Source organism: Citrus clementina, unplaced genomic scaffold, assembly GCF_000493195.1.
Source record: "Citrus clementina cultivar Clemenules unplaced genomic scaffold, Citrus_clementina_v1.0 scaffold_7, whole genome shotgun sequence".
In the NCBI taxonomy this organism is placed as follows: Eukaryota; Viridiplantae; Streptophyta; class Magnoliopsida; order Sapindales; family Rutaceae; genus Citrus; species Citrus x clementina.
This window is the reverse complement of record NW_006262075.1, coordinates 11032874-11053510: the sequence shown is the minus strand read 5'-3', so window position 1 is coordinate 11053510 and position 20637 is coordinate 11032874. Positions and strand designations below refer to the sequence as shown.

General features: G+C 44.0%; 3 protein-coding genes and 1 pseudogene across 3 annotated transcripts; 1 reads left to right on the top strand and 3 right to left on the bottom strand.

Moving 5' to 3' along the window:
* Nucleotides 1-33: 33 nt before the first annotated feature.
* Nucleotides 34-1417, bottom strand: LOC18037225 (F-box protein At5g49610). Its single transcript, XM_006427157.2, has one exon. It carries the CDS (start codon nt 1172-1174, stop codon nt 53-55), a length of 1122 nt encoding a protein of 373 aa, XP_006427220.2. The 5' UTR covers nt 1175-1417; the 3' UTR covers nt 34-52.
* A 2008-nt stretch (nt 1418-3425) lies between these two features.
* Nucleotides 3426-5831, top strand: LOC18037224. The gene is made up of 3 exons (XM_024180850.1): nt 3426-3939; nt 4253-4481; nt 4700-5831. Exons 1-3 carry the CDS (start codon nt 3848-3850, stop codon nt 4793-4795), a joined length of 417 nt encoding a protein of 138 aa, XP_024036618.1. The 5' UTR covers nt 3426-3847; the 3' UTR covers nt 4796-5831.
* A 1786-nt stretch (nt 5832-7617) lies between these two features.
* On the bottom strand, nt 7618-8365 carry LOC112096790 (annotated as a pseudogene).
* A 7393-nt stretch (nt 8366-15758) lies between these two features.
* Nucleotides 15759-18421, bottom strand: LOC112096789. Its single transcript, XM_024180547.1, has 2 exons — nt 17954-18421; nt 15759-16912 (listed from the first exon to the last, which is right to left on the bottom strand). Exon 2 carries the CDS (start codon nt 16770-16772, stop codon nt 15795-15797), a length of 978 nt encoding a protein of 325 aa, XP_024036315.1. The 5' UTR covers nt 16773-16912; nt 17954-18421; the 3' UTR covers nt 15759-15794.
* Between the last annotated feature and the right edge of the window lie 2216 nt (nt 18422-20637).

The following is a 20637-nucleotide window of genomic DNA, read 5'->3' as shown; positions in this document are numbered from 1 at the left end:
AGTTGACGTGGCCCGCTACGACTTCATTGGGCCAGTTGCATTTTTTTGTCATCTACTTATTCAGAATACATGCACAGGCAAGGCTTGGATGAAGCAACACTCCTCTCATAGGCACATTTTGAACTTGCTTCCCCCCGGTAAAACAACACCCGCCAACCCAAATCCATTCCCATTTCCTCTTATCTTCATCTTCTCTCCAAATAATCATTCCTAACCCAACTTCTCTATACAAACAAATTGCCCCATTCCCAGCTGCACACTTTGTGCCACCCCAACTTGCCTTACCCCCTGATAATCTCATCCCCATTTCAATCGGCACCTTCTCAATTAAGCACCAAATATCATCATCACCCCCCTCACTAAGCTCCCACACACGAGCATCCCCACCACACGTGCCGCCGATGAGTGTCACCTTCTGGTTTCGTGTAACCAACGTGGCGAACTCTAACCTGTCCGCCATCGGTACACTTAGTTCTCGCCACGTGTTCGACTCGATATTGAAGCCCATAACACTATAGGCCCGGGCCGATGTGATCCAATATAGCATTCCCCCGGTGCAAACACTCTCGTTAGGGGTCCAAACCGTTAGCCTTACCGCGAATTCTACCGGCATGGAGCCTATTATTTGCCATTTGTCGTGCCTCGAGGCATACATTTCAACCATGGATTCATATGTGGCACCGCCTCGCGGTTCGTCCGACATCCCTCCTGCCACGTAGATTCTAAAATTTGGAAATGGGCCGTGTTGGGCTGGGCCTTCCATCACAATTCCCACAGCCGGATTAGTCCTGGAGATATTCAACAATGGGAGGTACCTAAACTGCCTGGTGAAAGGATTACACAAAACTAATTGCAGAATTGTAGAATTTATGGGTCTCAAAAGGAGGAAGCTACCAATTGAGGAAACGGGTCGGACCGGATCCGGCAAGAAGTCGAGGGATAACACGTGCCACTTGTCGGCAACCGGGTTGTGAACATAGCAACACAGGCCACGGTTACGTGTAGGCAAAGCCAGGAACCACGCAGGCCGCCGGTGTTGAGACACCGAGTGAAGGTGGTAAAGCTTGGCACACGTGTGCCAATGGATGCAGACTGACTTGGCACGTGCCAAGGAGTCTGGAGAAAGGAAGGAGAAGATGTTGGCTAGAACATCAAGATGAAGATTGCTCCACATTTTTACAGAGGAAATACATATATAGATAGATGGTTATGGTTTTAAAAGCTTGGTATCTGAAGTGTATACGTATATATATATATATATATATATATGCAAGTACAAACTGGTGGTTACAGAGGGGCAACGATTAGAGATGAATTATTGGACGCATATGGTATTGGGATGTGTGAAGTTACATGTGACTGTGAATTATTTTATTGTTTTTTCTCTTGTACTTTGGTTGTTTTTTTAATTTTTTAAGATAAGTGCTTCTGTTGGTTCTTGGAAGAGCTCACGAGGCAAGAAACTAAAAATCAAGAAAGAAAAAGAAATAATAAAAATATCCCTTTTTTTTTTATTGAACTTTATTGGGATAATTAGTCGTAATAAATTCTTGTGTTTTAAAGATGGGTTGGTTCTTTAGTGTGTGATGATCATTATGGTTTGCTTAATGAATTATCATCGGGAAAAATATACTATAAGCTTAATAAGAATGAATTAAAATTATCTGATGATCTGATTTGTTTTTTTTAGTTAAATGTAAATGACCGATGTTTAATAAATTAAAAATAAAAATAATTAAATTATAATTATATATTACTGTTATTAAAAGAGAGGTGAGATAAAATTTTTAAAAGTCTAAAAGAACTCAAATTGCAAAAGAATTTTATAACCTGATAAGAATTGTATAAAATAAAAGAGTTATTTAATAGAAGAATTTTGATGCTGAAAGTAAAGATGATGCCAGCACGCTATAATGACATTTTGAGACGATTAGTTTGACAGCCTTGGAATTATGATGGTGACGTTATTAGAATTTTGATGCTGGAGATAAAGGATGATGATGCTGGCCACGCCTGCAATGTCATTAATGCTGAAGATAAACTTATCATAATTTATACGAGATTCAGACGTCAGTTTCGTTAATCTTCAATTTTATTTAATACAACTTTAAAATGATTTTTTTATGAACCAAAAAAAAATTGTAACTTCTTAAATACCAAAAGTATTTTAACACATTCTTTATATATATAAAAAAATGACCAATCTCCTTTTTATTTGATAAAATTGATTATGCTTCTCATATTTTTTAATGTCTTAAAATTATCCAGAAATAAAATGTTAAACAATTACAAACACTTTTAGAATAAAATTTAATTTGCATATAATATAAAATATCTGAAAATTGAATAAGAATGGACTATAAGTAGTAGCATCGCTACTAAGGACCCGTTTGGGACAACTGCGCGGTGGCAGCGCAGCTGCCTCAAACGGGTCTTAAGTGATAAACTGCCCCCACTGGATCTAAAATTTCAGATAGCATATTCGATTTAGTTAGCTGAAATTACAAATTTGTCTTGTTGGATTAATTAAATACATAAATTTAAATTCCAATTTTATTTTAAAATCACATACACAAATCTCATTCCTTTGCAATTTATTAGTCTGTTGTTTGATAGATGTTCAAAATCCAATTGAACCTATTAAAATAGGTGGATGAATCTAAATTTCTCTTAATTTAATTCAGTCTAAATGTGCAACCTAACATTAAAAAGATCAAAATTAAACTGTTATTAAAAAGCAAAATGAAAATATTTATAACCATATACCTTTAATTTTTATGATTTGACTATCTTCTTAATGCTCTATCTTCTCACGACATGTAAATAGATACAACTAATAAGATTATGAAAATAGAGAAGTAAGAACCTGAACCTTTTTCTTCGATTATTTATAAATTTTACTCTACTGATATGATTTTCCAGCTACACCAATGAGTCTACGATATTAGATTTCAATGGACATAATAAGATCCGTAGTTAAGATTAGGAGATTTCTGGGTGCTTTTAGATCATGTGGAGAAAATTATGAATTTTGGCCAAAACAAATTCTTAAATTGACAAAATTGTTGGGGAAGTAAATGGCATATCATTACCAGATAATATTTATTTATTTATTTGAGGTTGAAAAATATTTTGTAAGGTCTGGGTGGGAAACTAGAATAAATATTTTTTTATCGCATGATCATGATACTCATTTTCTTATTATTATTATTTTCTTGATAAACGACACTCATTTTATTTAAAATTGAGATATTCGGCGAACGAGGCATCAAATTTATTAATTTTTTTTTTGGTTTCTCTTTAGTATTTCGAAGTGGACAAAACAAATGAAAAAGTGAATAGGGACAAAACAAATAGATTTTTTTTGTGCTTCTGCGGCATAAAATAGTTATTTTTTAAGTTAAGGGTTCAAGTACGTGCACGTTTTACAAAAGTGGATTCTTATTCAGATTTGTAATGGGAGGGCAAATTTACAAAATTAGTGGAATAAAATCATGGCGCAAAAGATGTTTGCTAAATTGCCTCTGAGAGTTTTTTTTTAAGTTATTATTTAGCAACATTCCATAATCGTTTTGTACTTATTTGCTATTATTATGCCAGTTTTGGAAAATCAGTAGCAACAATTCCCCCCAACGACTTTCTATGAAAATTAAGACAAATTGTCAGCAAAATGGGATGTGTGATGGTCACCGTAGTTATTTTTCTTAGGCTATCAAACGGACACTTATCAGTTACTATGTAATCAATCAATCAATCAAGATGGCCCCATGAACTAACTTGCAGCATTTTACAGTTTCAACTTTCAATTCCCTCCATCACAGCATTTTACAGTTTCAAGCCGTTGTTGATGGGTTCATCAAAGAAATGGGCAGCCTTTATATCTTCAATTGCTTCTTCTTTATATTTTTGTTTCGTTGTCTTCCAAATCCCTCTTTTCAGGTAATTCTTCCTGTTTCTTCCATAATTATTTTCTCATTTTATATAATAATGGTGATTATTTTGTCATCATTTACGTCACTTTTATGATTCAATTATCACATGAAATTCATTTTACTGTCAATGGCAGCATTATTCAATTCTATTAATAAGACATAAAAGCCGAATCAACCCACATTTCTTTTTGACATTCATTTCATATATGAGGAGTTGGAATCCCAGATGTCTTGTAGAGATTTTATTGGCTAAACTTAATAGCATTAGAAATGCTTTTGAAATACATGTATAATACATGTTGTATTGTTTTCTTTTGCAGGATACCATGTAGAAGTAGAAAATGTACAACACCTATAGAGGTGACATGCTTCCAGTTGATTATAAGTGAAGTCTTCCCTGAATTTGTAGCCAAGGTTCTTCTATATCCTGGAGCATTGGCAAGTGCCATAATGAAGGGCAAAAACATTCCGAGCTATAGCAAATTGTTGCAGTTATATAACTTCACCAATCTAACGAATTCCCAGAAAACTAATCTCCTCCGCCTAGAGGTTTTTGTAATTTTTTTTTAAACAATCATATTCTTATCAATTATTTGCTATTTTGAATATTACGAGCCTTATGCCCAAATATGATCTTTGCACAAAAAGAGTCATAAGACCATAGGCAAACTGAAACTCCAAAATTTTATTTTAGGAGCTTTTCTCTTGAACTTAGCAGTACATTGCTTTTCATTTTGTCATTTTTTTTTCTTTTGGGGGAACATCAGGTTCTTGCAGGAAGCTATTTGTCTGTTGCAGGAGCCTTAATTGGAGCTCGGAGGATGAGCCTAATTGGGACACTTCTTCTGCTCTGGGGCTTGTAAGAGAAGCGATGATGTTCAGGTTTTCTTGTGACAAAGCTTCAGGAAAAGTTGTTTATATCTATCCAACCATGGCAATTTTTGTGCTTTGTGCTTTCTTGTCCATTAGAAAAGATTTAAGGAATTGGGACAAGCTGACAAAACATTCAGCATTGATATGAATGTTGTTACCCGACTTGATAGCCCTAAACAGCTAAGAAAGAGAGAGTGATGAGTGATAGAGTTTGAAATTCGCTAGTTTTGGTGGATTGTGGTTCTTGAAGGAACTAAGAGAGAAGGTTAGGCCTTTTGATGATTTCTTTCATGCATTATCAATTTACGATAAAGAATCCTTATTTCTAATAGTGGCCATTGGTTGAGAGAAGCTGGTATGTGAATTTGAAGGCAGAGTCTCTTCCATGGATATTGAAATTTAGATGCTCACGCAAGTTTGTTAGCTTAAATTGGTTAGTTTTTGGTACAAAGGATCTTTGGGAGAAGCTTGACAGTATCTGTCAGTTCACTGGTTTCTCTTAGTTCTTATACAAGTCTTTAAAAGACTAGATTGAATTTAAATCCGGTTCTGGCTATTCCCCACCTTCAGTTCTCTTAATGAAAGCAGGAAATTTCAAGAATTTGACAAGAGTTCTAGTTCAAAAGCTCCATTCTTTTCTTAATCTAACGAAATTTCCTTCCCTTCTTGCTTTGCTTTGACCCAGTGTTAAATAAAGAGTTACCATCGCATGAGAGGAATTCTCTTCCTTCTCTTAATGATAGAACTGAATGTATTAAAGGTCGATCACACGTTGATTGTGGAGAACCTATGGAGAAATTGGAATTTTCTGGAGAAATCATGTGCTTGCCACAGAGTAATGCCTTGTCTTATCTCTTATATTTGGTATGATGAGGTTTCTTATTTTGTTCCTTTCCTGGAGGTGTGTGTGTTCCAATGGAGCTAAAGGAAGCTAATCCAAAGCCATTTCAAGCTGGGGTCCTTTGAGTATTCGGGTGCTCAAAACAATTAGCATTCTAACTGTCGGGTTTAGCAGGAGAAACTACAGAGCAGGTAATTTCCTTTTGTGACTCATTTTGTATTTCTTTCACATTTCTTGTCTTATATTATCTGCTTATGGTGTATCTAAAAATATGATGTCAGCAGATGGTCAGGCAGTATATAGGTTTTGATGTTAACAATTTCCTTCAAAATAGAACTGAATTTTACTGCAGAACCAAGAAAAAGTAAAGGAGAGTAGAATTAGCCATATGAGACGTGGTGTAGTATTTTATTGTTATTATTTAAGCCTGAATAATAGTGCCTCATAGAAAGGTTTTGTCTTCTTATCCTTGAATTGTTCAATTCATAGAATAATAAAATCAATTATATATTTTGTTACTTGGTTGTTAATTCAGATCTTTAAGAACTGGAGGTAAGGCTTACTTGATTGAGCAACGCTAAATGAACGATTAACTTCTACCATATTGAACTTGCCATTTTCCTTTTCTTCATTACTAGTTTATTGTTCTTTATTATCTTTCTTCACATACAAGGAAGGGGTTAAAATTGTAAAGATAGCTCACAATGCTTTTGAGGTTTACTCTCCATCTTGATTAGAAAAAGAAATTGGCCATTATTGTGTCTGATATGAAAGACAAGATTGCATGTTACACGCAAATAGATACATCAATTGGGGAAAAAAAAGCACTCCTACTAGAAATCTTATTCAAGACTCTATGTCAGTACAATTGTAGCTCATCCTGCCGGTCTTCCTTTCCCTTGATAACAATTTTACCTCCCATTGCTCTACTGGGATCAAGTGGGAGCTTCTTCAGCTTTAGGCATCTAGTTACTTCAATTTCCTTCAGCTGTGAAAAGATAAGGGATCCTAGAAGATGCTTTTTAAATTTCCTAGCCTTTTTAGGCATAAAAAATTTGAGTTCTGCTAGCAAGTTCTGCTTTAGCATTATCTTTGAAACTTATTTTTCTAAAACTGATTATTTCTTCCATATTACTGCAATTCTGCACATCAATATTCTTGAGGTTTGGAGTAAAAACAAGCCATATCAATTTTTTCAAACTTGAACAGTCATATGCAAAATGTTTGAAGACTGCAAAAACCCCATTATAGCAAATTTTGTATCTCTCTTGCATTTTCAATCTTCAACTCTTTCAAAGGACAGTTCTGAATAAGAAATTTTTTTAGATGCTTCATGTATGCTAGAGGTAAAACATTGAGGGATATTAGAGTATAAATTTTTGTAAGCCATAGGGATTATGTACAAATCAGCGACTTTTGTAATGTCAAAAGAATTTAAAGAACAGGGCAACTATCGAAGGTAATGCTTAGTAGATTCAAGTTTTCCAAACAGAGCAATTTATAAAGGTTTGGCATCTTCATTTAAAGCTATACCTTCTTCTTCTCCACTATAATTACTGCAACCCAGCATTTTGAGTGCCTGCAACTTTAGAAAGTTACACAGCAGTTGCAGGCACTCATTTTTTGATGTTACATATTCCAAGTTCAAATATCTGAAATTTACCAAGGCCTTTACCTCTTCTGGCAACTTCCTTATGACAGTTAAAAAAGGTAATTTGGTCATAAATATAAAGAATCTTAGATTCAAAACGTTAAGAGAACGCATAAATTGAAAGAAGCCATCAATGGTCATACTAATTTTGATTATGTAAAGAAGCAAAGTTAGGAGACAAGGACAATTAGGAATTGCTGATAGACTAATTATGTAGCTATGCAGGCTACCATAACTAAACTTTGAACGTGCAAACACATTTTCTTCCATACCTGAAAAATTTCAGGCGATGTGCTTAAGACCTTAATTGCATACTTCCATTCCTCAGGTTTCTTTTTGTAGGACATGGCTCAACCAATTGTTTTCAATGCTAGTGGCAGACCAATACTCTCTTGCCGAGGTTTGTACTAGCTCAGGAATATCAGAATGACATCTAAGAGTAGCGCTACCGACTTTTTCTTGAAATAATCTCCAGGCTTCATTGTGAACCAAACATTTGACCTCAATCTTTCCATTAGCTTCTATTGAACCACAAACATCAAGAAAGCGAAAACCACCTTGGATGAAATATTTAGGCTTTGAAGAGGGATAGCCAATTTTGTTAAATCAATTTGCTGCCATAGATCATCCAATAACACATAAAATTCTTTCTGCTTAAAATGTTAGAGATGTCCAAAGCCTTGTCTTGAATACTTTTATCCTTCCATGACTCTTCTGACAAAGCTATCCTCTTCCCAATAGCATCTTGAATCTTGTCAAGATTTGGCTCTCTAGACACAACCGCCCACAGGACAACATCAAAATGATGATGCTGCTGCTGATTGCAGAATTTTTTATTGACTTGTTTTAGAAGGGTAGTTTTGCCGACTCCCCGTACCGTACAAGCCAATAATTCCCCTATTCTTTTCTTGATCAGTGGTGTTTGGGAGGGATACTGTTTGGGACAAATGCGTCGAAGGGACCAGGAATGACGAGCAGACATCTGATGGCGGAGTTCTGCGAACCGATGTGTTCCGTTAAAGCCTAGCGCGTGGAGGAACAGGATCAGAAACATCCTGCTCGTCCACGATGTTGTCGTCCGCGAGGCCAATTCCTATAAAAGGCATGAGGCCATTCCGGCTAGAGATCGAGAGGCGAGGAGACCCGGTCGACGGCAGTTGGCAAGACGTGCTCTCCAGCACGAGAATCTAGGCACAACAGCCACGCTTTTCCCAGAACCGCGACGTAACACGCAAGATCTCACAGAGCCATGACAGCCACACTTTCCCCCGAACCGTGGCGTAACACGCAAGGTCTCACAGAGCCGTGGCAGCCACGCTTTCCCCTGAACCGTGGCATAACACGCTAGATCCCATGTTTTGCCCATAACGCAGCAGTTGAAGTCCCATACCGTCTCGAAAAGAGCGGAAGACTGAGATTCAGAGGAAGCCTATAAAAAGGTAGCCAACGAAGGTAAAAGGGTTGGCATTCTTGAAAAAAGGGGAGAAAACCACAAGAAACGCCATAAGACCTGTGGCAAGCTTTTCCCGAACCTTCATATCTGACTTGAGCGTCGGAGGGTTTGCGCCGGGAAAACAACCGGCGTACTCTGACTTATCTGTGTACGCAGGGACCTCCGGGGAAGAAGCCTGGCGAGGAGACCTCCTGGTCGTGACGAAGTTGATCGAGCAGAGATCCTGATCGTAGAACGGGGAGAACCGGAATCTCGCATCAACATTTTGGCGCCGTCTGTGGGGATCCAGAGCAAAAAGCTTCTGTCGATAGCAAGAAGAGGGGTGGAGTAAGCGAAAGGCAATGGAGATAGGAGGAAGTAGCGCACAAGGGGGTGACATAAGGCTTAACGATTCCGTGACGCTGAGGGAGGTGATCAGCGAAGCACGGGAAAAAGTCATGTTCGACCGGATGGAGCGAATGGAAAAGCAGATGGAAACCTTGACAACCATCCTGCATGAGCTGCGGAACGAGCGAAGGGTAACCCAAGAGGGAAGGGTGAGAGGCGGTGGAGCGGCACCAGGTACCGATAGTGCGGAGAGAAGCCAAACCGCTGGGAGATTTGGCGGTGAGAGAGGTAACGTACCTCTGCGGGGAGAATTTCATAGAGAAAGAGAGCAGTCCCCGGTAAGACAGACTTGTGACGGGGGCGACGGGGTGGTGAACGCAGAGGAAACAGAACTGGGGCAACACTTACATGATGTAGAGCGAGAGCGGGATCAAGCTGCAGCGCGCGACCCTGGTCGCGCAGGACAGCTGGAGGAGGAAGTGCGAAGGCTAGCGCAAATAATTGATGACATGCAAGGGAGGAACAGAGCCCCTGGTTGGAGGATAATGCTGGACGGGGAATCACCGCTCGCAGCAGAGATCATGAGGGCAGTTATTCCAAGAGATTTCCGCCTCCCCGACCTCAGATACTCGGGAAGAACTGACCCGCTGGTGCACATAGAGCGCTTCAACGACATAACGGGGGTCCAGGGATTATCTCCATCCCAAAGGTGCAGGGTGTTCCCACTATCCCTTGAGGGACGTGCACGAGAATGGTACAGGAAACTTCCTCGGGGCAGCATAAAAACCTTCGAGCAGATGTGCCAGGAATTCGCAGAGCAGTTTAGTGGGGCAATGTCACCGGAAGATGACGTGATGGAGCTGAAGAGCATGAAACAGGGGGAGCAAGAAACCCTTCGGGAATTCATCAAGAGGTTTCATCGGGCTGTCCTCGACTTGGGAGCCTTCAACCACCCTCAGGCGTTAAGGGGACTGAAAGAAGGGGTGAAGATAGGAAGGCTGTGGTACAATTTGAGAAGCCCAGCTATTCAAACGTATGCAGCCGCATACGAACAGGCTAAAAGAGACATCGAGATTGAGGAGGAGAAGGCTGCACGGATCAAGACAGACCAGTTGGAAGGGTTAGGGAGGAAAGAGAAGAAAGCATTACCAACTAATGGACCGAACAGGAGGAGGGACCACCAGATCTCCGGTAGTGGAGCAGGAGGTAGGGTAATTGCTTACCAGCCTCATCAGAGGCCGCCACAGTATCAGCGCAGCAGGGCGCCACCTCCTCGCTCCCCAGCTAGGGAGCCTTGGAGAAGACATGATTCGGCATCCGGCGATCTTCATCAACATTCCCACGGTAGCAGGACGAGCAGACCAGAAGCACTCCCACCGCCCCCAACTCACAGTGGGGCAAACAGAGAAAGAGCAGTGCATCTGGTCGACCAGAACCAGGACTATGGGCGGTACACTCCCTTGAAGATGCCCCTGGATGAGGTGTACGAGGCCATAAAGGGTCGAGGGCTGCTGCACCTCCCTACACCAATAACAAAGCTACCCAACAGGAGGGATAGAGGACGTTATTGTAAGTTCCATGGCACCCATGGCCATACCACAGCAGAGTGTAGAGATCTCAAGACCCAGGTCGAAGATTTGGTGAGAAATCGGTACCTGGACGAGTTTATGGATGGGACTTTCCCGATGGTGACCACCACGGATGAAGGGGAGCAGAGTGATGGAATCTTGAGACGCGAGCCGCCCGCAGCGAGGGTGATAGCTGGGGGCCCAACGTTGGCCGGAGATTCGAACAGATCGAGAAAAAATTATGCCAGATACGCCATGACCAGTAAAGAGATACTCTTCAACACCCCAGCAGCCAAACGAGCAAGGGTCAGGCAAGTGCCAATCATGTGGACGGATGAGGATGAGGAAGGGATTCTATACCCCCACGAGGACGCTTTAGTCATCAAGGCTACGATCGCTAGCAAGAAGTTTGACCGGATACTGGTTGATACGGGGAGCTCGGTTGATGTGCTATTTAAATCAACTTTGGAAGAAATAGGAATAGCCGACCGGAAGTTGGAATACACCAACACCTCCTTGAAGGGGTTCGGAGGAGGGAAGCTGGTCCCTCTGGGCGTGGTCGAACTGCCTATCACAATCGGGAGCCCCCCGACAGAAAGAACAATGATACTGGACTTCGTCGTAGTGGACGAGGAAGGTCCTTACCAGATGATCCTAGGTCGGCTATTTTTAAGGATGAGCAAAGCGGTGCTGTCCAACCATTATCTGTCTCTGAAGTACCGGGTGAATGGGGTAGTCGGAGTGGTACGAGGAGACCAGAGGATCGCAAGAAGCTGCTACTCCTCGGCAGCAAGGGAGGCGATGCAGATAACATCCCTCGATACCCGAGCGGAAAACAAGACTGGCAGACAAGAACCCGTAGAGGATCTGGAAACAGTAAGCATGGGACCGGAGAACCTGGGAAAGACGATCAGAATCGGGTCAAGACTTGAGGGAGAGCAAAAGCAGGAGTTGGTGAAATGCTTACAGGCTCATGCCGACGTGTTTGCCTGGACACATGAGGACATGCCAGGGATTGACCCAGAGGTAGCATGTCATAGGCTGGCAATAAAGAAAGGTGCTCGGGCAGTAAGGCAGAAGAGGAGGTGCTTCAACCAGGAGAGGTATGAGGCTGTAAATGATGAGGTGGAGAAGCTTCTGAGAGCAGGGTTCATTCGGGAAGTCAATTACCCAGAGTGGATATCAAATGTGGTGTTGGTAAAGAAGGCGAACGGCAAGTGGAGGATGTGTGTGGATTTCACAGACCTCAATAAGGCGTGCCCAAAAGACAGCTTCCCTTTACCAAAGATCGATCAGCTAGTAGATTCAACGGCTGGACATGGTCTGCTTAGCTTCATAGACGCATTCTCGGGATACAACCAGATCCCCATGTACGAGCCGGATGAGGAGAGCACGGCTTTCATCACTAACCAAGGTCTGTTCTGTTACAGGGTGATGCCATTCGGTCTCAAGAATGCTGGGGCCACCTATCAAAGGCTGGTGAATAAAGTCTTTAAGCCCTTGATCGGGAAAACCATGGAGGTGTACGTGGACGACATGATCACCAAGTCCAAAGTCCCGAAAGAACATGTCAGACATCTCGAGGAGACGTTCGAGCTTTTGAGGAAGTATAAGATGAAGCTCAACCCGGAGAAGTGTGCTTTCGGGGTCGAGTCAGGGAAATTCCTGGGATTCATGGTGAGCCATAGGGGGATTGAAGCAAATCCCGAGAAGATCCAGGCGATTGTGCAAATGACGTCTCCTCGAAACCTGAAGGAGATGCAGAGCCTCACGGGGAGGCTGGCGGCGTTGAGCAGATTCATATCCAAGGCTACAGATAAGTGTCAGCCATTCTTTCAAGTGATAAGGAAGGGAAAGAAAACGGAATGGACCCAGAATGCGAGGAAGCCTTCCGGAACTTGAAGCATTACTTGCAGCAAGCTCCGCTACTGTCCACACCGAGGGATGGGGACAAGTTGAATCTGTATTTGGCGGTATCTGATCGGGCCGCCAGTTCCGTTCTAGTGAGAGAGGAAGAAGGAATTCAGTATCCGATATACTACACCAGCAAGGCCCTGCTCGACGCTGAGACCAGATACCCAACGACGGAGAAATGGGCACTGGCCCTTGTGGTTGCTGCTCGGAAGTTGAGGCCGTACTTTCAAGCATTCCCGGTCTCGGTAATCACCAACCAGCCATTGCGTCAAATTCTGCACAAGCCGGATGCCTCTGGTCGGCTCGTCAAATGGGCTGTAGAGCTGAGCGAATTCGACTTAGACTATAAACCCCGCGCGGCGATAAAGGCCCAGGCAATGGCCGATTTCGTAGCTGAGTTCGCGGAGCCCGAAGTATGCTTGGGTCAGCAAGATGCAGATGTAGGCAACGACGAAACTCAAGTATGGCAGATATCTGTGGATGGGTCATCAGGAGAGCGGGGTTCAGGAGCAGGGATTGTCCTGGAAGGCCCAGAGGGGGAGGAGATCTCTTATGCTGTAAAGTTGGAATTTGCAGCCACGAATAACCAGGCAGAATATGAAGCCTTGATAGCAGGGCTGGAATTGGCTAGGGCCGTGAAAGCGGACAGAGTTAAGATCAGAACCGATTCCCAGCTGGTTGCGAATCATGTCAGTGAAAGATTCCAACCAAGAGAGGAGAAGATGGAACAATACCTAAGGATAGTCAGGCAGATGATGGGGAAGTTCGAAGCAGTGGAGGTGATACAAATCCCCAGGGAGCAGAATAGTCGAGCAGACATTTTGGCTAGGATGGCAGCCGTCGCCGACCCAAAAATGCCAAAGTCGGTCCCCCTAGAAGTGAAGTCTCGCCCGAGTATCGAGCAAAATTTGGGGGTGTTGCGGATAGAACAAAAAAGCTCGTGGAGGGACCCGATAGTTTCATACCTTAGAGACGGGGCCTTACCACCAGATAAGCTACGGGCTTGGAAGATTAGAGCTCAGGCCTCGAGATACACGATGATCGATGGGGTACTGTATCGACGAGGATATACATTACCGTTCCTTCGGTGTTTGGACGATGACGACGCGGATTACGTGCTGAGGGAAGTGCATGAAGGAATTTGCGGAAATCATTCTGGCGGGAGGTCCCTGGCCCACAAGGTTCTAAGGCAGGGATATTTCTGGCCGACGATGCACCAGGATGCGCAAAGGAAGACCAGGAGCTGTGCAAGCTGCCAGAGTTTTGCGAATTTCTCTAACCAACCACCAGAGAAGCTCACTTCCATGGCCTCCCCTTGGCCATTCGCTCAATGGGGAATTGATCTGATCGGCCCATTGCCAAAGGGACGAGGAGCAGCAACACATGCAATAGTCGCTATAGATTACTTCACGAAGTGGATAGAGGTAGAAGCCCTTAGCAGGATCACAGAGAAGAAAACAACAGACTTCGTGTGGAGAAACCTGGTCTGTCGATACGGGATCCCATATGCCTTGGTAACGGATAATGGCAGGCAGTTCGATAATCACAGCTTCAGGGATTTCTGCCAGAACCTCGGGATAGAGCTGAAGTATTGCTCGCCTGCTCACCCCCAATCGAATGGACAAGTAGAAGCAGCCAACAAGACAGTCAAGAGGCTTCTGAAAACCAGGCTCGGAGCAAAAAAGGGTGCGTGGGTTGACGAGCTGTCAGGTGTGCTATGGGCATACAGAACAACCCACAAAACCGCAACGGGGGAGACACCGTTCGCTTTGGCTTTCGGACATGAAGCGGTCGTGCCGGCTGAGGTAGGAACGGCCACACACCGGACAGATCATTTCAATGAACAGGAGAACGACGAGCAGATATGTTTGAATCTTGATCTGCTAATGGAGAGGAGGGAACAAGCAGCCGAGCGATCAGTCACTTACCAACAGAGGGTTGCTCGGTATTATAACCAGAAGGTGAACATACGGCAATTCAGGGTCGGAGACTGGGTACTGAGAAGAGTGAATCAGAGCACCAAAGATTCGACTCAAGGAGTGCTGGGACCGAATTGGGAAGGGCCGTATAGAGTCAAGCAGATAGCGGGGTCCGGAGCTTACAAGCTGGTTCGCGCGGACGGCCACGAAGTGAAACGCCCATGGAACGCAGCACACCTCCGAAAATACTTCCAGTAAGACTTGCTCACATTTTAAAGCAATTTCTGCTCATGCTGTCTATCTTTTATTTTTATGTTTTATGTCCGAACAATTTCATGTAAGTCAAATCCTGCCATTAATGTAACGTCGACGAATTTTATTCGCTTGAAACCAAAAAAATCCTAAGGCATGCAAAGGCTCGCCAAGTCTCAGAGCCTGTCTTATGGCGAGACAGAAGCCAAGCATGCCAGGATCTGCTCGGCCACGAGAAGGCAGCAGAATCCAAATCGTTTGAAGAAAATCCTGAGGCATGCAAAGGCTCGCCAAGTCTCAGAGCCTGTCTTATGGCGAGACAGAAGCCAAGCGTGCCAGGATCTGCTCGGCCACGAGAAGGCAGCAGAATCCAAATCGTTTGAAGAAAATCCTAAGGCATGCAAAGGCTCGCCAAGTCTCAGAGCCTGTCTTATGGCGAGACAGAAGCCAAGCATGCCAGGATCTGCTCGGCCACGAGAAGGCAGCAGAATCCAAATCGTTTGAAAAAAATCCTAAGGCATGCAAAGGCTCGCCAAGTCTCAGAGCCTGTCTTATGGCGAGACAGAAGCCAAGCATGCCAGGATCTGCTCGGCCACGAGAAGGCAGCAGAATCCAAATCGTTTGAAAAAAATCCTAAGGCATGCAAAGGCTCGCCAAGTCTCAGAGCCTGTCTTACGGTAAGACAGAAGCCAAGCATGCCAGGATCTGCTCGGCCACGAGAAGGCAGCAGAATCCAAATCGTTTGAAGAAAATCCTAAGGCATGCAAAGGCTCGCCAAGTCTCAGAGCCTGTCTTAGGGCCAGACAAAAGCCCAGCATGCCAGGATCTGCTCGTTCGCGAGAAGGCGAGCAGACTCCGAAGCATTCGGAAAGTTTTCTACGGCACGCAAAGGCCTCACCAAGTCTCAAAGCCTGTCTTACGGCGAGACAGAATCGATCAGCGTTTCAGACGAAAATTAATTCATGAGTACGACACGAGATAGTAATCAACAACATTTTTATTAATGGCTAACAGAGGGGATAAATTTCATAAACGTTGTTCATTACAATACAAGAAGAAATATATCAAAAAGATGGTGGATCAGTGAGCCGAGCAGCATCGGTTGGCTGGACCTCCTCGGGTGCGGGAGGGGTATCACCAGTTGCGTCCGGGGGGGTGCTCGCCTCGCCAACATCAGCAGGGACTGCACGAGGAGGAGAGTTACCCTCCTCAATCACGATCGGCTCTAACCCCTCGGCATCTTCCTTGGCCGCCTCCTCGTCCATATGTTGAGCAACACCAGCTGCAAGGTCATCCATCTTCAGATCAGGGTGTTGCTTCCCGAGGACGGCCATGATACAACGATACGAATGCCGAAGTCCCTGGTCGTACTGGTTGTCGGCCTCCCTCTCCAAGTTCTCTACATGAGCTCGGTGGGAATCGCGGAGAGATTCGAGCTGAGCCTCATACATAGCCCTCTGCCCTTGGAGATCCTCCTTAACCTTGGTCAGCTCCTCCTCGAGGGTAATGGCTTTTGCTTGAGCAAGGGACTCTTGCTCTATCAGCTTGAGGTTCTCAACGTTTAGCTCACCCGCCTTTTTCTCGGCAACGTCAGCTCTGGTCGTCGCCGATTGAATGTCCTCCTTCATCTTCCTGTCGTAACGGCCAACCTTGGCCTTATAGTAGGTGGCCATGCAGCTGAGATGGAAAGCACTGTACTGCATGGCTCCCACCAGCTCGCCCAGGGTACAACCGTCAAAGCCCTCCAGGTCCTTCTTGCTCACGAGTTTAGACAACTCATTGAGATAGGGAACCAAGTGTTCTGGTCGGCTGTCGGGTAAGCGAGACCGAGGCACAACAGGTGGAGAAGAGGAAGCAGGATCAGTGGCCGCTCTACTGGATTCCCCGACTTTAGCAGAGGCAGGAGGGAGAGCCTGCAAGGAAGGAACCTGCTGCACGATGTTCTTTCGCTTCGCAGCGGGAGCATCTTTCTCCTGGTCCCTATCGGTTGTTGGAGGCCGAGAGCGTTTCCTGGTCAGAGCTCCAATCACTGCGTCCTCCATCTTATGGCCAGGAAGTATCAACCGAGACTCGAGGAAGTTGTATGTAGATAGCAGTTCTCGGCTCGAGCAGGAATTGGCCAATACAGCCTCGACCCGTTTAAGCAGACCAGGTCGGAGCGGGAAGTGAACACCCCAGGAAACTACAGCACAAACAGACACTTGGTTAGAGACAAACCAATACAGCAGGAACAATTATGGATACAAGACATCTAAAGCGAGCAGGCAACCTGGGACCGTGAAACGGGGTGGGACGCGACAATCCTTCCCGTCTATTTGTGCAACTTGACCCCAGGGACCCCCAGCAAAAAAGAATTTCCTCTTCCAAGTCCCACCACCACCAGTTGGAAGATCAGTTATGGGTTTCCTGCTCTTGGTACCAGATTGGAAATAGTACCAGCCGGCATCTTTAGGGCTGCTCTTCAGCTGGTACAGGTGCTTCACCTCATCAACCGTGGGCTCGCTTTGGCAACATCTGTCCCACAATATGAACAGACCAGAGAGCACTCTCCACCCGTTGGGGTTCAGCTGACCAGGAGCCAGATTTAGCCCGTTAAGTATCCGGGCAAAGTAAGGCTGCAAGGGACACCTCAGCCCATACTTAAAGCTCTCCAGATACAGGGTAACGTATCCCCTGGGAGGCCGGCTGGGTGTATCCTTCTTTCCTGGGATCTTAAGAGGTATCTCACCAGGAATACTATACCTAAGTCGGAGGTCATTGAGCTCGTCAAACGTGGTCGTACACGACATGTAATCAATGGCATAATCACGCGACAAGGCTCTACCTCCTACTGTACCCCGTTCTTCTGGTCGTGATGCTCCTGATGGGGACGCCTCACCAGAATCATCCCCTTGACCCTCACTCAAGGTGTTCTCCGATCCAGAAGATCCTTCTTCATCGCTACTGTCGCTCGAGGAGGTTGTTTGGGGAGACATCCTCCTAGCGCTAGTACCAACACTAGACCTAATGGGCTCTAAGGGGATCCCGGGATCTAAAGCAAAATCAGCGGGCAGACTAGGCAAAAAACCTAGTTCGTCGTCACCAACCTCAACGACCTTCTCCTTACCCTTCGACATATCCTAAGTTCTAACCAAGACACCACCGCCAACTACAACCTCAAGCAAAGCAGAGAGAAAGGAAATTACCTACAACTAACCAATACCGAAAAAAATAGAAGAAATACCTGAAGCAGGGACTCGGTCAGAGAGAGACAGGGATGACAGCTTTGGCGCCGAGGTTCATTCGCCGGAGAGACAAGAATGGAGGAAATGACGAGTTCGTGTTTGAAGATTTTGGGTTTCCTTACTGAGAAGCAAGCTCTTGGGCTGCCAGCATTTAATGACGCATATTCCGAGAATCCCGTAACCGTCGGTTTGAAATTCAAATGGAGGGGGGGATTTCTGCCACGTCACCTCGTCCGCAATTAAATGCGACATGACTCCTGGCAGCCTTTTCCAAACCCACGCGAGCGAGTACTATCGAGTTTCTACTGCTGGTCCACTACATTACCCAACACCAGAAACTGGGGGACCGGTGTTTGGGAGGGATACTGTTTGGGACAAATGCGTCGAAGGGACCAGGAATGACGAGCAAACATCTGATGGCGGAGTTCTGCGAACCGATGTGTTCCGTTAAAGCCTAGCGCGTGGAGGAACAGGATCAGAAACATCCTGCTCGTCCACGATGTTGTCGTCCGCGAGGCCAATTCCTATAAAAGGCATGAGGCCATTCCGGCTAGAGATCGAGAGGCGAGGAGACCCGGTCGACGGCAGTTGGCAAGACGTGCTCTCCAGCACGAGAATCTAGGCACAACAGCCACGCTTTCCCCAGAACCGCGACGTAACACGCAAGATCTCACAGAGCCATGACAGCCACACTTTCCCCCGAACCGTGGCGTAACACGCAAGGTCTCACAGAGCCGTGGCAGCCACGCTTTCCCCTGAACCGTGGCATAACACGCTAGATCCCATGTTTTGCCCATAACGCAGCAGTTGAAGTCCCATACCGTCTCGAAAAGAGCGGAAGACTGAGATTCAGAGGAAGCCTATAAAAAGGTAGCCAACGAAGGTAAAAGGGTTGGCATTCTTGAAAAAAGGGGAGAAAACCACAAGAAACGCCATAAGACCTGTGGCAAGCTTTTCCCGAACCTTCATATCTGACTTGAGCGTCGGAGGGTTTGCGCCGGGAAAACAACCGGCGTACTCTGACTTATCTGTGTACGCAGGGACCTCCGGGGAAGAAGCCTGGCGAGGAGACCTCCTGGTCGTGACGAAGTTGATCGAGCAGAGATCCTGATCGTAGAACGAGGAGAACCGGAATCTCGCATCAACAAGTGGTACATCTCCAAACTTGATCAAGCATTGATTCTTCACCAACAACTATTTGCTCAACAGCTAATTCAACCGCTGCATCTTGTGGTGTCATCTCAGCAACTTCTTTGATTTCTCCTCATTCATTCTTCAAAAGGATCACTTGTTCTGTCAGCATGGCCACCTTTTTTCCGAAGTCGTAGCCTGAAGCCAAGTCTTTGGAACAGAAGCCTCCAAGACAGAGTCTATCAAGTTCTTGATCTCTTACAATTTGCAGATCAACAGCTTTGGTTACACCAGAAGCCAGCCTTTGACCTGATTCATCCGTTATGTTACGTAATAATTGATTCCAGGTTTCTATTATGTTTACTTAATAGGATAAAAGTGTTGCTTGTATTTAATTCAGTAGATTTTAGATAAAATATAATGAAACATACTTATATGGTTATGTTGTATAGGTAAACATATCATTTTAATTTTAAGTAATATGTTTTTTTATGTTGATTTTTGGTAGTTGTGTTTGGTGTTGGAATGTTTCCAAAACATTTTCCAGGTTTCTTAAATTCTAGCCCTTTAGACTTGTTTAATAGTGGAATATTCTTGAATATATGTTCTTATTATGAATCCTCATATTTTGTAAGTGAATCAAAACTTCTAGACCTCCATATAACTAGTCTATATATATATATATATATATATTCTTCTTAAAACAATTAATGTTATTTTAATGTCTTTTCACTTACTACTATCTCTTATTTTTGACATGGAAACTATTGATTTATATAATTATATCAATGACATTTAGTCAGTATTGAGTCATATATAAGTTGTGCAAATCTCTGTTCTCAATGAAATACAATTGGAAGCTGTAGAAAAACCTTTTGAAACGGAGATGTGGAGATTACTGTTCATTCAGAAATCCCATGTTCCTTCAATCCACTAAAGTTTAGATAGTGTTATCATTTTCGTCACTCAATTTCCCATGATTTAAACCTGAGATATGGAGCCTAAGGAGAGCAATGGTGATGATAAGGGCTAAGAATATATGTGTGCAACGAGAGCCAGTTCACACAATGATTTTGTGGTTTAGAATCAAATGGTAGGCATTAGCCAAGAGAATGTAATGTGCACATTACATTTACATGTGGATTAGGGACAAGCTGACAAAACATTCAGTATCAATATGAACATAAGACCACATAGTAAACACAATTGGTATTATTGAAGGAACATTAGTTGGCTCTACTTTGAATTTTTTGAGAAAATTATTTCAAATGGGTGGGGAAGAAAATGATCTTCCCATCTTGCTTCGTTAGATTATTTGTTAGAAAAGGAGTTATTGTCACATGAGATAGCTCTTTTCCTTCTCTCAATGGTTATAGTGGGGGTGTTCAGTTGGATGATACTCTAATTGTGGAGAATCTGCTATAAAAAAGGTTTTTCTTGAGAAAGTAAGAGCTTGCTGCATAGTAATTACATGTTATCTCTCTCATTTTTGGCATGATGAGGTTTGTAAGGTTAGTTCTTTTCCTTTCCTGCATATGAGTTAAGAGTGTCG

Excerpts from the sequence above, each read along its gene's own strand:
- LOC18037225 (XM_006427157.2), bottom strand. The coding sequence starts at position 1,174 with ATGTGGAGCAATCTTCATCTTGATGTTCTAGCCAACATCTTCTCCTTC.
- LOC18037224 (XM_024180850.1), top strand. The coding sequence starts at position 3,848 with ATGGGTTCATCAAAGAAATGGGCAGCCTTTATATCTTCAATTGCTTCT. Across the intron at positions 3,940-4,252 it reads TTCCAAATCCCTCTTTTCAG|GATACCATGTAGAAGTAGAA; the intron begins GTAATTCTTCCT and ends TTTCTTTTGCAG. Across the intron at positions 4,482-4,699 it reads CTAATCTCCTCCGCCTAGAG|GTTCTTGCAGGAAGCTATTT; the intron begins GTTTTTGTAATT and ends GGGGAACATCAG.
- LOC112096789 (XM_024180547.1), bottom strand. The coding sequence starts at position 16,772 with ATGGAGGACGCAGTGATTGGAGCTCTGACCAGGAAACGCTCTCGGCCT.